This window comes from Phoenix dactylifera, unplaced genomic scaffold, assembly GCF_009389715.1.
Source record: "Phoenix dactylifera cultivar Barhee BC4 unplaced genomic scaffold, palm_55x_up_171113_PBpolish2nd_filt_p 000046F, whole genome shotgun sequence".
Classification (NCBI taxonomy): Eukaryota; Viridiplantae; Streptophyta; class Magnoliopsida; order Arecales; family Arecaceae; genus Phoenix; species Phoenix dactylifera.
Window position 1 is genome coordinate 819716 of NW_024067669.1, and position 17766 is coordinate 837481.

Consider the following 17766-nt stretch of genomic DNA (forward strand, 5'->3'; position numbering starts at 1 on the left):
CTATGAATCATCCATGAGCAAATCATAAAATTTGTAAATAAATAGTGAACAATTAGATGGTCCTGTATTAGTTTGTTTATGAAGAATAATATGACGAGTCCCTCGTAGAGGCTCGTAGTTGATAGTCATTCAATATTTTTTTCAAAAATTCAGAAAATATTGTAGGCATACCTCCCACTTAAGCTGGTGTGTGCTTCTCCTGTTAATAAAGATATTGAGACTGTTAGCAAATCTTAAATGACAGTATGATCTCAACTCAAGCTTGCACTTTATAAAGCTTGGTCTTTAGGCGATGCACCGCACAAGACTCTGAACTGAGAACCTCCTCTGAGGAGAAAATGTGTGTTTTTTTAACTTTTTTTGGATATATCTATATTAAAAGTGTATGAGCTATAGAAAAAGAGAGAGAGAGAGAGAGAGAGAGAGAGAGAGGTGTGTGACCGATCAGGTAATGTTCCAGTTCATGTACACTTAATTTCTTAAAAACGGACGCATAGAGCATGGGCATGAGCAATAGTGAGATTACCTCTACACTGTTATCTATATGACCAGTACAATAATTGAGCAAGATTAGGAAGCTTTCCATTATCTTCCCCTTCTGTCAAAAGTCAGTGATGGTACCATACGTTGATGCCTTGGAAGAGTAGGCTTGCTTAGTTTGTTGGTCTTAATTTGCCTGCTACATCATGTAATCCTATTTGCAAAAGATTCGATCATAAGCAGTCAATACGTCTCAAATACCTTTCAGCACAGGCATATCCATTGATTGCAACACTAGCCTATTTTATTCTGCAAGTGATCTTATCCACCATGCTTTTATATTTTTCCTTTCACATTGTAGTACTTATCTTCAAGCTTCAACTATCTTTGCCCAGTACCTGCATTATAATTAATTACCATAGCTTTTAGGCAAATGATAACTCTGTTCTCTGGACAAAAATTTTGCAGACATATCATAAAATGAAACTTAAATAATCAACCAATAGTTCACACACAACAAGAACATCTTTGAGAAAATTTTGACAGTCTCAACAGTGTCTTAAAAATGCAAATGATACACAAACCAACAGAAGTATTACTCCCCCAAAGTCCTTTCTCGAACCAAAACGCCAGCCCGCTCGCCTGGCTGCTTTTTTTACAGGATTCTCAATGGGGAAACGAGGCCATTGCCGAGACCAAAAAATGTCAGCTCTAGCTGCACATATCGCGCATATTCGAACTCCCAAAGCATAGGTTGGAGTTGTTGACGGATTGGCTCTTACATTGGTTGGTAGAATGATGAAGTCAGGGAATAAGAGATGCGAGAGAGGGGCCCGAGCTGTTGAGCCAGCTCATTGATGTCCTTGACGATGTCGAAAACAGCATCAGGCTGTGCCAGTTTCAATGCATTCTGTGACATCCTCTTTAACTCTTCTGATTCAGGGCCAAACCAACCAGCAACTAGACTGGCTGTTTGCTTTGAGCTTTTGGAGAACACTCCAGCTCCATTGTCAACGACATAGGGTACATTGCCAACTTCCTGCAGCACCAAACAAGATTAAGGTCATCCTCATCATAGAAAACCTCTGACCAAAAGGACTGCCTGAGGATGGTTTCAAAGTGGCAGTGCAGCATGTAATGAAGCCAAATGACCAACATGAAGAATCCTGTATTCATTTGGTCCTACACATGGCATGCACCTTACACATACTATCATCTACTAGCCGAAATTTTAAGATGGCCCCTCGTAGCTCTCAGAAAGTGTGGGTAGCACATCACATGTAAATTATTTTCATATAGATATTACAGGTGACAAAAATATACAAACACAGCATGTTCTTTCATGGGTGAAATTTTAAGAAATGTCTCGCTGCACTTACACGACTGCCTATTTAGTGCGAGAATAGAGGTTAATTAGGGATTCAGTAGGTTAAAGTTTTAGAGTGCTTAAGACTATATTTAGTTTATCTTGACTAGAAAACTTAGGCATTGATGAATCCATGATAGCAAAATGGTCCTACAGATAAGACCATGCTTATTAATTGCTTAATATGGTATAGAGTTCGTGTGTATTTATTTCAGCACAAACCTGTCCAGGGATGAAGTCATTGAGGATAATAGGAAGTCCCCTAATCAGAGCTTCAGCAATAGTACCTGGTCCCGCCTAACAAAGCAAAAGAGATGCTCAAAGAATCAGCACTGCAAGAATAGCAGGAAGGTTGATTCAGATCATAATGAGAACAGCATACCTTTGTTATAATGCAATCACAAGCTCCCATCCATTTCTCCATCTGGGTCTCAAATCCTCTTATCTGCAACCACAAATCAACTCTGAATGGTTATGCTTCTAACCAGAGCTCTGAAAGCACACAATATATGTCTGCTTTACAGTCTGTAAGCATTTAAATACCTTCACAGGGATTTTCCATGGATAAGCCTGTAGCGCGGAGCTCAAAGTTTGGTTACGGCCACAAATAACAACTAGCTGCCCAATTGGTTTGTCATGCTCCTTGTCAAATAGAGATTCTCCAAGAGCCTTCGCAGTCTTCTTGACTGGACCCATTCCCTCACCTCCTCCCATCAGCAACGCTGCAGGCAATTCAGGATCCATCTCAAGCTCCTTTCTCAAGTCTTCCTGTTTAACACAGAACTCAGATCACAGAGAACTCCGAGAGCAGAACTACCAATTTGATTGTGGATAGCAAACCTTGACTAGAACTGCACGACAGAAGGATGGCCGGATTGGCAAACCAAACACTCGAATTTGAGAAGGCTCTAGGCCATCCAGCAATGCCTTCTTGGAAACTTCCTCTGAAGGGCAGTAGCATCTGTTGACACCAGTGTGGAACCTGAAGAAAATTGGTTTCTTCTATTAATTGAAGTTTGCAACGGAGAGCATTTGCTCTGAAATGCTACATGACTAATGCATAAATGGTAATGGCACCCAGAATTCCACATAGTAGTTGAACAAACCATGTGGGGTGGCAAGTGTTAAGGTCGGTGATGACGGTAACAAAAACTACTCGGTTCTGAAGGCCCTGCCACTTGAGCACCCACAGAGGAATGTGCTGCATGAGGGGATGGACACTGATGATGATGTCTGGCTTGTACTTCTTCAAACCAGCCTCCACCTTCCTTCAGCCACAAATATTAGCAAGTCAGACCTACAATGATATTTCCTCTGCTGAACTTGTGAAAATTTCTCCAAAAATATAAAGCGTGGTGAATAAATGAAAATGCTGTGGACAACAATGAGCCCTTTTTAAGTCAGGGTTGCTGCTGTGGACAGAGGTTTTGGGTTGCATGTATCTCTTAGTTTCCTCCACCTCTTTGTTTTCTTCTTACTTCGTTTTCTCGAGATGGTTTGCAGGACCACTCTTTTTCGCATTATTTCACCAATTACTCAGACACATGCAATAAAAAAAAAGGAAAGAAAGAAAGAGAAAACCCCTTGCCGCATTCACATCAAATCAAATTCAAGGGTCCTGTTTGTCGTAACGCCATGGCTAGCAATACAATGACCTCAAATATTTTGCAGCACAATACAAAATTTTCAACAAAAAATGGAGAACAAGTACAATGACTATCAGCAAATAGAAAGGAAGATCAAGCCAGGGTGTCAACATTTGCCATCCTGCAATGCACGGAGACAGCAATAGCATGAAGAAGAAACCTAAATAATATTAATTAGATTAAAGAGTGAGTCACATGGTTTAGAACGAAAACAAGATCTCATATTCCCATTGAGTAACCATAAATAATTCACTCCTAAAACACTGAGAATCGTTTGGAGAGAATGCTGTTGTCCGTGTTCTTCATAAGAATTTTGAGTAAAAAGAAAACAAGAGAACAAAGGTGAAAGAACCATACTTGGCATAGAAGGCAGCAAGTGAAGCAAGATATAAGCAATGGACCCAACGAGGAGAGGTACTGTGGAAGGCCACCTTCCATAGCTGGACATGCTTCACCATGAACTTGTATGACCGCTCCATATTGGTCAGTGGCCAACCAGCATGTTCTTTGAACAAATCCTTCACAAATACCTGCAATTTTTCATACGAAAGTGAAATCTAAGTAAGATCGTACAAACTAAACGAAACCATGCCCCAAGTAATCATGCAATTGACAAATTACAGCTGGTAGATCAATTAGGAGAGAAACAAAAACAATTTTCTCAAATAAGGATTAAGTTTTCTTTCTAAAGATCGAGTTTGAAACAAAACCAGCTGTACGTGTAGCACTAGTAAAAGCACTATGAACCTGAAATCAAATTTGACACAAGAAAACAAGAAATCTATTGAAACAGAAAGAGATTCCAGCGGAAAGAGAAAAAGAACAATATAATCACATAAATGCCCAAGCGAAATATCAATCAAGCAAGCAAAGAGTTAGAGGAGGGGATAAAAGGAAAAGCAAAGATCTAATCATTAATCCCCCCAAGAAAATCAGAAATTAGGATAACAGAACACTTAAATTTTTTTTACAAAAATAAAAAGAGAATAATTCAGCAATCCAAGGACTCCAACCAACAGATTTCCAGCAAAATATACAAGAAACCTCGTAAACCATCCACCAAATCAGAGAAAGACAACACTTCCGCATGTGAATTCGAGAAATAAGAAGAAAAGGCATAATACTTAACGCTCGCAGGACTCCAAGATTTCATCTTTGGATGTGGAATCGAAATCCCATAAGAAAAAGAACAAAATTTTAGCACCCTCAGGACTCCAAAAGAAACAAGAATTCTATAAAAGTAATAGGAAAAAAAAACTCGAAATCCATTGACCACGCAGAAAGACCTAGAAACAGGGGAATAGTCGAAGAAGGGTTCGAAGAATCTCCTACCCTGTATTCATCCCCGAACTCGATGCGGAAGGCGTCGCGTATGGCCTCGGCGGAGGCGCGATGCCCACCCCCTGTATCGCTCATAAGAATCAGCACGTTCTTGGTCCGCTCCGCCCCCAACTGGACGAGCTCCATGGTCCCCTCCTCCTCCTCCCAGAACCCGGGCTCGTCGTCATCGTTAAGCCCGCCGGCGCTGGCCTGTCCGCCCCACGTCAAGCTCCTCTTGTGCCTCCCCTGCTGCTGCTCCTGCTGCTGGTGGTAGGCCAGCACGCTCTGGAACACGGCCTCCCTTATCGACCTCCTCGGCGACGCCACCGACGTCACCATCGTTCCGCCGCCGTCGCCGGAGCAGGAGGATTCTAGTGGGGGCGCCGATCTCTCAGGAATTGGGTGAGAGAGCGAGAGAGAGAGAGGGAGGGAGGGAGAGGCGAAGGCGAGGGGAGAAGAACAGCGTTTTATTTCTCAACGGTTGGGAGAGAGGGAAGCCAAGCTGGCGAAGCCTGAGGCCAAGGCATTACTGGGCTAATTAGGTGTTTAGTTTAATTAAATAGCGGTGCTCTGTCGTTAGATTCGGGATTAGTTTCGGAAATTTGCCTCGGTTTTTAACTTTTAGTGTTAACCGTCTGATTCGCATCTCCTGATGAAATCTACTCGCCAAGCGATTCGCCTGCGATGGCGCTCGGGAGCTATCCGTTCTGCTGTTCCTCAGCATCGGTTTTGTTAGGTTGTACCTGGGCTACGTGTCGTTTGATCCAGTAGGACGAGGAATAGCTTTTATTTAAAATATTTTTAGGTTTCCGTCCCGAATGAAGCCCACACAAAGAAGATGAGATGATTGGTGCAAACGCATGCTATATAGTGCACGCCGTGTAGAATATAATTTTTTTATTTTTAAAATATTTTTAGATAGCATTTGTCATCTAATTAACCTTATAGGTTAAGTTATTCTGTGACCTCAATTAGCTTAATCCTATAGGACTTAAGAATTAGGGTCAAATAAATGAAACATGTCTTCCACCAGGAAAAGTTTAAGGTGGATGCATTGTTAGGCTCATGGAAACACATTTTGTCAGCAGAATTTTAGGGCAGGATGTCCTGCACAAAGTTCTCAGCAACTCCTTGCAGGAAACGGTACAGGAAATTCTTTACTTAAGTTTAATGAACACATTCTTTCGATTTCCACCATTAACTTCTCCACCAAGAGACTTTAATAGCGAGCTAGTACCTTCCACAGCAAAGATGACTTCCCTTTTGTACCCAAAAGAAGAATGATGTCGCTTTACATAATTAGACTCGTAATTGTGGACAATCCTCCACATAATGTATACATTTACCTACAAGTCAAAAATATATAGAACATTAAGAGTCTGTTTGATCAATCCGATAAGCTATCCCTAAACAAGAAAATTTTTTTCCCAATTAGAAAAATTTTATCAAATTAGAAAAAAAAAACACTAGAAATCACCTCTTATGGGGAATCCAGTGTTCTCTCTTTTTTTTTAAAAGAATTTTATACCATCCTGGGGCTGCCTGGCACTTTTAAAGATTAAATTTTGTTTACTCGTAATCCATAAATAATTCGAACGTCCACGCAGGACCAAAATAATTATTAAAAGCAAGGATTAAAAATAAAAAAAATTTAATTAATAAATACTTGACTCATATCAGTTTAATTCAACTAAGTTTCAATCCTAAATTAGTTGAGGTTTAGTAGATGGCTCATTGTATAATAACAACCAGTCAAAACGGTGGATCTCAGTTTTGCCTTTAAACCAAGGTGATGCCCATTTAGACTTTAGTGTGTTAAAATGAGATGGCGATGTCGGCATGGAAACAGAGCGCATTCCAATAACGGCTCTAGTTATATCCCAGATTATGGTAGGGGACTTCCTCCTAGGCCTATTCATCCATTATTGATAAATATTTGGAGATTAAAATTGAGTATTTCAACTTATGGCGCCGAACATATATTTAGAAAGGCAAACAAAGCAATTAACTAGATGACTTCTTTTGTTACTGATCATAATGAATTTGAGTTATAGAAACACTCATATGTATTATAGGTTCTTTTAGAGATTTGTTGGTGGCTCATGCGAGTGGGTGTATCTATGTAAGACAGCTGATATAATCCAAAAAAAAAAAACTAAGTCTAATTTGGTTCTTTCGAGAGGGACCAATCTAAGAAAGAAAGGGTTACATCACTTACAACTAGAGTGCCCAACTTTTTGATTTATAAGTTGAAAGTATTGTTGTAACAACCTAGAATATCATCCAAAATGTTATTTGGGGTTCTTAATTCTGTATATGTACCTAAAATCTACCCAACGAATAACCAATGTGGGACTAAACACACAGCCGAACGGGTCCTCACATACTCTCTTCATTTAAGCCCTCATGTCCTCATCAGGCAAACGTCTGTTGAAAAAAATTACATGCGCACGCGGCCCAAGACTTGGCTACATGCGCGTTTGAATTCAACGAAATGTCCGCTGGGACGTATTGCTGTGGCTGCATAATGCCCTTGCCTAATACCCCTATATATACTCCTCAATTTCATCCTATTCGGGACACGAAAAAATAGAGAAAAATATTGAAAAATTCTGGAGAAAATTTCTTCCTCATCTTGGCCACTTCTGATTTTTATTTTTGCTCTCTTATATTTTATTTTATTTTTTTTTCGTTCTTCGCTGGATTTGCAAATCCGATCGGATTCGTTTTGACTTCTTCCGAGACGTACTGAAGAAGAAGTTATAGGATCGTCGTATCTCCAAGGAGGATTGCCGAAAGATCTGTACGTGGGGGCAAATACTTCTTTGGGACAGTATCTACGTGCTTCGACCTGCCTTCAACTAGGCTATTTTCTCTTACTCTTGTTTTAAATTTAATATGAGTAGATATGTAGAATTTGCAACTTTATGATTTAAATATATTAAATGAATAGATTTATTTTGTGCTAGAATAGATTTCTTTTGCGATAAAATAGATTTATTTTGATGCCGAAAAAAATATATATTATTTCTTTTAAGAAAATCTATTAATTGTGATTATAGATTTATTTGCTTATTTAGGTGATATATTGCTAACAATCCAAAGAAGTGTTTTATTTATTTTTTTTGTTAGTAATATATAATTCGATAAATCATTCTAAAAAGGTAATAATTTGTTTAACCTCCAAGAAGTTTATCATACCTCTATTTGGACTCCTCAAGGAGTAATTTCCAGATCCCATTCAAACGAAAAATTCAAAAATTGGTTAATACATAATTTTTTTCATTGAATTGACTTATTAGATCTCAATCAATTATTCTAATAAGGTAATAAATCATTCCAATATTTAATTTATTGAATTGACAATTTAGATCTCAATTACAATAATTGATTTGCTAGTACAAAATTAGTAATCAATTATTCTAATAAAATAATAAGTCTTATAATTCATTGTATTGATATTTTAGATCTCAATTACAATAATTGCTTTGCTGGTGCAAAATTAGTAATCAATTATTCTAACAAGGCAATAAATCAATTCTAATATATAATTCATTGAATTGACATATTAGATTTCAACTACAATAATTGTCTAGCTAGTACTAAATTAAAAATTAATTATTATTAATTCGAAAAATTCAAACAAAAAATTTGAAAATTGATTAGTCCAAAATAACAAATTTAAATTTGCACTTAGGCTTTTGTAAAATTGAATTTATTTGATTTCTCGTGATTATATCTACTAACTAATAGTGTCAAAGAAAAATTTGTCAAAAAGGCATACATGCCTAAAAAAGGCTGGTACTTAAATGAGCCTAGTGCTCCATCACCGATCTGGAGCTGATCTGGCTATTACTTTTTAGATATATCAACTAGATATTCAAAATACAATACAAATTTTAGTGCAATCTTTTGACATAGACTTTTTGCCTTCATTTAGGTTTCTGTTCCTTCTCTATAACCTTGAACTTATGGCCTCAAACACTAGTGCCTACCTTAGTGCCAAACCTGAAAATTTTGATGGCCATAACTTTAGGAGGTGGCAGAACCCAATGCGGTTCTGGCTCGCCACATTAGGGTTGATCTCAGCCGTAGGTGACAGCACCACTGAAGTTGATAACGGATCCAACCCAACTACTTCACGATATGCTACTCGCCAAAATCCAAACCGGAGTTCATCCTTCTTCCACATTGAACCTTCTGCCTCCACCAACACACCCTCTAGGACACCTGATGAGATAGACTATTATTGCATCCATAGAATCTTAGGTGCCCTCTCTGAAAGGCTATATGATATTTATTACACAGCCAAGAGTGCCAAAGAACTCTAAGACACCCTAGATAGCAAATATAGTCTTGATGATGCTGGAGTAAAGAGGTTCAAGGCCTCCGACTTCAATAACTTTAAGATGGTGGACTCAAAGAGCCAAGAGTGCCAAAGAACTCTAAGACACCCTAGATAGCAAATATGGTCTTGATGATGCTGGAGTAAAGAGGTTCAAGGCCTCACCTAGGAAAAACCTCTACTGGACACAAGAATGATGCTTATAATGTAGAGGCCCCACCTAGAAAAAATCAGAACCTACCCTTCAAAAATAAGCATTAGAAAAAGAAACCCTACCATCCTAGAAACCCTAACCACCAAAATGGAAAACCTATCCAATCCTAGGAGTAGAAGAAGAAGAAAGAAGATAGTGGTGTTCGTTTTTGTTATGTGTATTATCGGACCAACCATTTGTCTCTCTAGTGCTTCTATAAGAAGATTGCACCTCTTCAATCCAAAAAGAAGGGGTCCACACACAACCAGTGCTCAAGTCAACATGATGACTTTCGGCGTTGGCTCCTCTGTGACAGCTTTCAGGTCTATTTCCTTCACTCCTGAAGTTAACATAACTTTACAAGCACTTGATTGGTGGATTGATACTGGAGCTGATATTCATATTTGTTCGGATCGCTCCTAGTTTTCTTCTTACCAGGTCTCAAGTGGAGGAGCTGTGATTATGGCAAACAGCTCGGAGGAGCGTGTGCTAGGAGTGGGACGTATAGACTTAAAGCTTATTCGAGATTATGGTAGAGGACTTCCTCCGAGGCCTATTCGTTTATTATTGATGGATATTTGGAGATTAAAATTGAGTATTTCATCTTATGGCACCGAACATATATTTAGAGAGGCAAACAAAGAAATTGACTAGATGACTTTTTTTTGTTGCTGATCATAATGAATTTGAGGTTATAGAAACACTCATATGTATTACTAGATTCTTTTAGAGATTTGTTGGTGGCTCATGCGAGTGGGTGTATCTATTGAATGCGTAAGACAGCTGATATAATCCAAAAAAAAACTCTAGTTTGGTTCTTTCGGGAGGGACCAATCTAAGAAAGAGAGTTGCATCACTAACAACTAGAGTGCCAAACTTTTTGATTGATAAGTTGAAAGCATTGTTGTAACAACCTAGAATATTATCCAAAATGACTAGTCAGAAGGTATTATTTAGATTTCTCAATTCTGTATATGTATCCAAAATCTACCAAGCGAATAATCGATGTATGACTAAACACAAGCCCGCACGGATCCTCACATACTCTCTTCGTTTAAGCTCTGACATTCTCGTCAAACTGACGTCAGACTAAGAGTTCAAATCTATATAAATCTAATCACAAGCACTACGATCGGCCCGTGGTTAGCTCCAATAGATTTGTGTTACAGTATTTCCTAGTTCAACAGGTTATGGGCCGGGTTCGCTTTAATAACATTTGTAACAACCTAGGATCTCACCTAAAATGACTAGCCAGAAGGTATTATTTGGATTTTTTGATCATATATAAGTATCCAAAATCTACCGAGCAAATAATCGATGCGAAACTAAACACATGCTCGCATGGATCCTCACAATTGCGATACAGAATTAGAATTGTATCTTTTGTGCAAAAAAAATAATTCATCTTCTTTCACGATGTCAATTGGCTAGATTGTTCAACCACTTCTTCACCCAAGACATGATCAATAGTTGATATTACGGAAAGAAAAAGATATATTAGGAAAAAACTTCCTTCTTTCATCCCTGCCATATGAATCTTATATGCTGTTCAAACCATATTTGGCAACTAAATACCTCTATATTTGTTTTTTTTAAATGACCATCCACAAACCCAAAAGCCTAGAGTACTTCCAATGGCAACGTTTTGAGTAGCTGCTGGAGTTTTAGCCTTATCTGCCAAGGACTTAAAATTTATATTCAAATAGCAAGCTATCCTTTTTATACTTTCCTTGGAAGAATTTAAGATATCCTATAGTTCCTTCCCTTAACAGTTACATGCCCAATTTTCTTTTCAGGACAAGGGCTTTTATCTTCAGATTAACTCAAAAGAAAGGATATCTGATTTCTTACGAGTGGTTAAGCATTTGCTTGGCAATTACTTGGGGTGCATAAACTGAACCAACCGCAAGACCCTCCCTCCCTATAACTCGTGCTTAAAAGGTGGATGAGATATTTTGATGCACAGAGACTGGTAGGAGTTGACCAGCAGTTAGACGTGGACTTCTCTATTGCGTTCATAGATTTTAGTGGCGTCAGCACAAGATATAGAAGCGATGATGAAACAAATGAGAGGAAGGGCATCACCTACGCATAGGTGTGGGGATGAACATCGGTTGTCTGAAGGTTGGTGAAAGATTATAGCTTCTTTCAGACCATTCATGCATACCGGAATATGAATAGGCCCGCAGATTAGGTTGCTTCCTTTACTCCTCAGCATTTAAAAAAAGTTTTTTTAAAACAGTTATATAGCTATCCTTCCTCTTCATCATCTCCTTTCTCTCGACACCGTTGACTATGCTCGTCCAAGAGCTATGTGACTAGCTGATGTCACAAAGTAATAAAAAAAAAACTAGTGCGAGAAACTTTAATAAAAACTAAAAATCTACCATGAATTTGGAGTGAAATAAATTTATCTAATAATTTTATTATAGAATAAAATAAATTTATTTAGAACAATTTTATTCTAGATCCATCACCATAGTTCTGATTCACCTAATAATTTCTCCAAATGTATGGGGCAGGCCAACCGCAAGGCCCTCCCTTCTAATAGCCCGTGCTTAAAAAGATGACCGAGCTAATGCTCGGTGGTCAACCTCAGGTTAAGGTCATGGATTCGAGTCAAATACCGTAATCCTTCCCGGTCTCTATCCTCCTATGAAATTTTTGAATAAAATTTCCAGATTTAAGAGTAAAAGAATGGATCCAGATGCCTCCTCCTCTAACTTTTACTCCTTGTTTTGCAACCATACCTACCTTGCATTAGTTTGACATAGAAGGATTAAAAGATTTAGCCTTTCAGTGTGTCATATAAATATTATTAGACCTAGAGTTCTTGAAAATGTCCAAGGTAAAAGGAGGACTGGAATTGTGCTTGGCATGACTGCTAGTTTAGATCCTGTGTTCTAACTTTTAAATCTGCCTGCTACTAGAAACCAGTCATTTGTATATTCAAGGCAGTTCAAAAAAAGTTTCAAACTGATTTCAGTTTGTCCAGTTCAAGCTTCGATCTTTTTGTTATTTACTTTTCATTATGTAATTATGATTAGCAGAGGGTTTTCATGCATATATTGCAGATTTAAACAAGAATAAATCAAGGCTGGCCATCTTTTACAATTTCATAGTATTGATGAAATCTAATGGCCCACTTGATGTGATTCCCTCCAACTTACTCAAAAGCCTGCACATAATTTAAACAAGTTCATGGGAAAAGGTTCTGCACCAGCCAAAGTTCTTCAAGCTTTGTCTTTAAAATTCTCAAGCCAAGATTGAAAAGTTTCATCAAACCCTAATTTCATATGAAAATTAGACAAACCAAGGTGCTTCTGATCAATCCAGCATTTTATGTAACAGTGCTATGACCATTATAATGGCTATTATAATAATTTCGGCCACCTCCTTGATATTATTGAGATAAATAATATAGAAAATATAACAGCTATTATTTTTTCATTATCCTTTATTATAATGGACAGTTATAACAAAAAAAACGGTTGTTATATTTTTTGATAGCAGTTTATTTGTACTTTGTAATAAAATATTTATATACAAATTTTTAAAACTTTTCTTCAAAATTAAGTAATTGTTCACTTAAAAATATATTATTTTATGCAATAAAACAAAAACACGATGTTGTTATTTTTATCATTACCCATTATTTTTGTTATAATTTTGTTCAGTGATCATTTTTAAAATTAAAAATTTCAAAAAGTATTTTTGAATTAAATAATATCTATTATAACCATTATTACGGTCAATAATGATTTCATTTGTCTGTCCTTATACTGAGATAATATGTTATTTAAAATCTTAGGCCAATTTGTATGAATACCTTTATCCCTGAAATGATAAGATAGTAATGGAACATTATTTTGGAGCACAGGATCTCACATGAGCTGGACTCTTTTTTTTTTAAAAAAAAAAAGGTGTCCCTCCTATGTTCTTCCATTATTATTGCCTCATTGTGAATGGTGTTATTATGGTTGATGGACAATTAATAAATAGCATTTACACAATATCACATCCTTTTAGTGTAATGTACACATCAAGTAAGCGATCCAAGATAGATAATGTCTCTGATACCTACCTATGGCATTGCCGGCTAGGACATATTAATAAGAACAGGATCAATAAGTTGGCCAAGTTGGGTATTGCTAATTAGGAAAGATCATCATCAAGAAGACCGGCCGTCCGCCGACACCAGCAACAATGATCGGTAACCAAGAACCACAGCTTTGTTCATCACCGGCAAAAATAATCTAATTATATATTACAACATTACTTGCATTTACAAACAACTAGCTTTGTCTTGCATTGAAGGTTGGAGTGGGAGATGGGGGGTGTGGGGGAAGGGATTCTCCCACCATCTTAAATTGGGTGGACAAGGCTAGTCTTTCCATGCACCTAAAGGGAGGGGAGGAAAAAACTTTTCTCTTTGTTTTCCCTTTAACAAAGAAAGGTAGGGCCTCTTACCTACACATGGTCCTTGATGGGAACTAAATATGATGATAATAATATAGCTATCCAAAGGATCTTCTTCATGAAGCATTCATTCGCATGCAAGGGGATCTTATCTTCTGCAACCTCCATACCAACCTTGCATCACAAACATACCAAAATATGCTTGGAATGTTGAAAATTTAAACTAATTTTCATCAGCAATCAATTTGGCCTCAGGAAGATCCCTATCGACACCAAAAAGTCTTGCAAAAATATTAAAATATAGTTAGAATATCTTAGTTTAATCTAATTTGCGTTAGCTATCATTTTGGTCCAATAAGATGACTATCCCATCATAGACTTGCTGAAAATCCAAACATAAAAAAAGGCTAATTAAACTCGGTGATAGGCACCCTACAACTCATTTGATAAACAAATTTAGACGGTTTGACCCATTTACAATTCAAATTCATTTATGTCAAATCTAAATCTACTTAAAGCAGATCGTTCGTAGGTCAGATTGATGAGTCGGATCATAAATTGTCGTCCTTAGCTATCGAAAGTATGCAGCTTGTCAGTGTTATAGTGTTGATGGCAGAATTGCATGGATCATAGGAGGGGATGACTTATGGTATCAAGAGCTTGAGGGCATCATACATCATTTTAGAGTAGGATTCTAAAACAGTGATAAGCTGGTCGCCAGACATGGTGATGCAGGAGGCACTCAATTTTTACCTTTGGACATGTGGCTGATGGGATCTACTCCTTTGAAGCATCTCATGTGTATCATGTATGGGGAAGCCGACAGCATATCTCATTGCATTGCTTCTTACGTCCCCACCAGTCTAGTGCAGCCTTTTGACTCCACCTCCGTTCTTCCTTCCCAATTTTGGAACTTTTCGTATGTTAGCACAGAGATGTATTTGTATATGCCAATGAACAGCCCACATATCAAAGAATAATGTTGCATATTTTCTCTAGAGAAAATATTGAGATGAGCTTGAATGTTTTGATCACGGAAATGAAAGAGTTATGTGCAATATACATGAAAAGAGAAAAAAAAAGAAAAAGAAAAAAGAAGCAAACAATGAGGTTACTTATGACAGTCACTATGATGAAGGTAACAAATATTAATGACATTATTTAAAAGTGCCCTTTAAAGTTCACTACTGAATGTGCAATAAAAATTGACTATTAAAATATTTTATTTATTATAATTTGTTATACTTAGGTTGTGCAGGAGTTCTTTGTTTATCCATAGATTCTGGTATTAATAATAAAATTAATGATGAAAGTTTCCACTCCGCTTTTATTAAAATTTATTGTTAGTGTGCAACAAAATTTGGCTACTGAGATTTTTATATTGCATTTCCAAATAGTTGGAAAAAAAATATATCCCGTGCATCACTTAGGACCGATATTAATATCATCAATATTCATTCATGATGGAAGTTTCTAGTTAGCCAACATTATAGTTTCAAAAATAGTTGGAGATAGAAAAAAAAATCAATTATGCAGGATTTATATTAATGGTATTTCTTCCATTGATAGAAATTTATGCCCAACAATCTTTAAATTTCATACCATAACATATATTAAAAATATTAAAATAAATTATATAAATTTTATTGAAATTTATATTTATTATATTTATAACTAATAGTTTGTAAAATCTACGCTTATATCCAATTAAATTAATGGCATTAGTAAAACTATTTACTTCATATGAAAAGTCGAAATTCCACGGAGGATACACATATTTCCGAATACTTGTTACGCCATCTAAAGTTATTTTGGTTATTTTTAAAATTTGTCTAATGTAGCATATCGTTCTCATTTAAGATTAACAATTTGGTTAACGTTCTATTAAAACTATAAATAAAAATAAATTTCATATAATAAAAAGTATAATTTTTTTTATTATTAAATATAAATATAATATAATTTTTAATTTTTAAAAAATTATATTTTATTCAAAATATTATTTTTTTTATTGTATTCCCATTTTGTATTTCACCAACGGCTATGATTATGAACGGTGGCCAGAAACGCGCGTTGCGCGGCTGCGTGCCAGCTGCGAAAAATATTTGCGGCCACGGTTTCTTCTCGCTGACACGTCATACGATTGCCATGACATCATGACAGCTCAGTTCGCGGGATTGCGCCTCATCAACGAAATAAAAGGAAAGAGATGTTGCATTTTGGGGCCCACTCTACCCAACCTACGACAATCTTAACCTCCACATAGGATCACAAAGAAAAAGACCGCGACAAAAAGTGCAAACAAACAAACCACTGCCCCGTGCCAAATCTCCAGCTGGCCATCCATCTCCCCACGACACCCTCGCCATAATAAGCCAAATAACTAAAAAATAATTCCTAAAATATTAAAACTCTTAGTGCACAAAAGTATAATCTAATTTATTCCTATAAGCTTTTTGGCTCCTTTTCTTAGAAACAATATTAAAACCCATGGGCTGCCCGTCAGCCAGATAAATATGGTGCTATGCTTCGAGCCAACACGGAGATCTTGGTTTGAGGAGAGGGGAACATGTGCTACCTATCTGACCTATCAGTGTTGGATGAACAAGAATATCCGAGTCTTCAAGGGAGTTAACCTTCAGCCGAGAATGATAGCGGCTAGAGTCCTTATGCAGGTGACTATGATTACCAGCGTTACAGAAATATCACATGAGTTGGTTAGGGATATTTGGGGCTCCCATCTATGTTGGATGATTCATACAGTTTATGCAATGTATTGTATGCCGTGGGCATTGTAATTAATGTAGAGATATATGCGTCCAACATTGTTCAACAAACTTTATAAAATTATGCTGTCGTATGCAAACCATGTAACAATATTAGATTGAAAGAATGGCGAGATTTCAAAGCTTATGATTTCAGCCATCTTGGCCGGTTACTAATATGAGAGAGATGTAAGGATCTTAGCTCATTTCATAGATGATGGAAAGTTAAAAAAAAATAATGTGAAGCATCAAGATGCTCCATGATTTTAGTCAATATTTAAAAGAATCAAGATATCAAAATGTCGAGTAATGCAGACTAGCCATCATTTTGAAACATAAATTTTAAATTTAATAGATAAAATTTTATTAAGATTTGAAAATTTTGAAGGATGCCACTATGCTATCCTAGCAAGTGGAACACACACACACACACACACACACAAAAGATGATGGTGATTTCATCATTAGTCATTACGTGTCTAGGTTGTCACAGCCAGTTTTGGAATATTGTAAGGGGAAGGGAAAAATAACAACAACAAAAAAAAAAGGAAATAGAACTCGACACCGAGGCGTTATCCGCTGGGCATCATACGATGATTGGTCCCCTCAGGCCCGCTCCGTTAACCCTTATTCTCTATCAAACCCCATCCCCACCGTCCATTTCATATCATCTTATTAGCTGCTCCATCCGGACCGTCTAGCTGCTCCATCGTCTATTCATGAGTACACTTTTCCCGCTGTACTCTCGGAACCGCCCATTTATTTCATAATTAACAATCAATTAATTACTGTTATCCCTCACTCCACATCCAACGGTCAAGATCACCCTCCTCGTAAGAACCTATCAAATTATTCTCCAGAATAACTGCACTATCCTGTGCTCTGACACTTAATCCCGTTATATCACGACACGCGTACTTCGAAAGTCACGGAGCCTGATTCGCGTTAGTATAACGCGATACTTATCCCGGACACTCTCTCAAAAGGGTGGGAGCGAGTGCGGATCCACTGTGTGTACTCCGGCGAGCGTTGGGCCAGATAATGGGGCCCACCGTGTATTATTTCATGGACCCCACCTTATTAGCCAATCATCAGATGGCAACAGAGGGGGCCGCACATCGATAGCCACGGAGGATCCGGATTTAATTAAGGAGCTCCATGAAGACTAAAGTTATTAACGTAATTATAATTATTTATGTCATTTTTAATTAATAACTAATCGGCAATGCCTT

General features: G+C 37.2%; 1 protein-coding gene across 1 annotated transcript; it reads right to left on the minus strand.

The window, feature by feature from the left end:
* Positions 1-931: 931 nt before the first annotated feature.
* Positions 932-5297, minus strand: LOC103710116 (probable monogalactosyldiacylglycerol synthase 3, chloroplastic). The gene is made up of 8 exons (XM_008795731.4): positions 4825-5297; positions 3850-4022; positions 2953-3114; positions 2687-2828; positions 2390-2614; positions 2229-2291; positions 2069-2143; positions 932-1519 (listed from the first exon to the last, which is right to left on the minus strand). Exons 1-8 carry the CDS (start codon positions 5149-5151, stop codon positions 1259-1261), a joined length of 1428 nt encoding a protein of 475 aa, XP_008793953.2. The 5' UTR covers positions 5152-5297; the 3' UTR covers positions 932-1258.
* Between the last annotated feature and the right edge of the window lie 12469 nt (positions 5298-17766).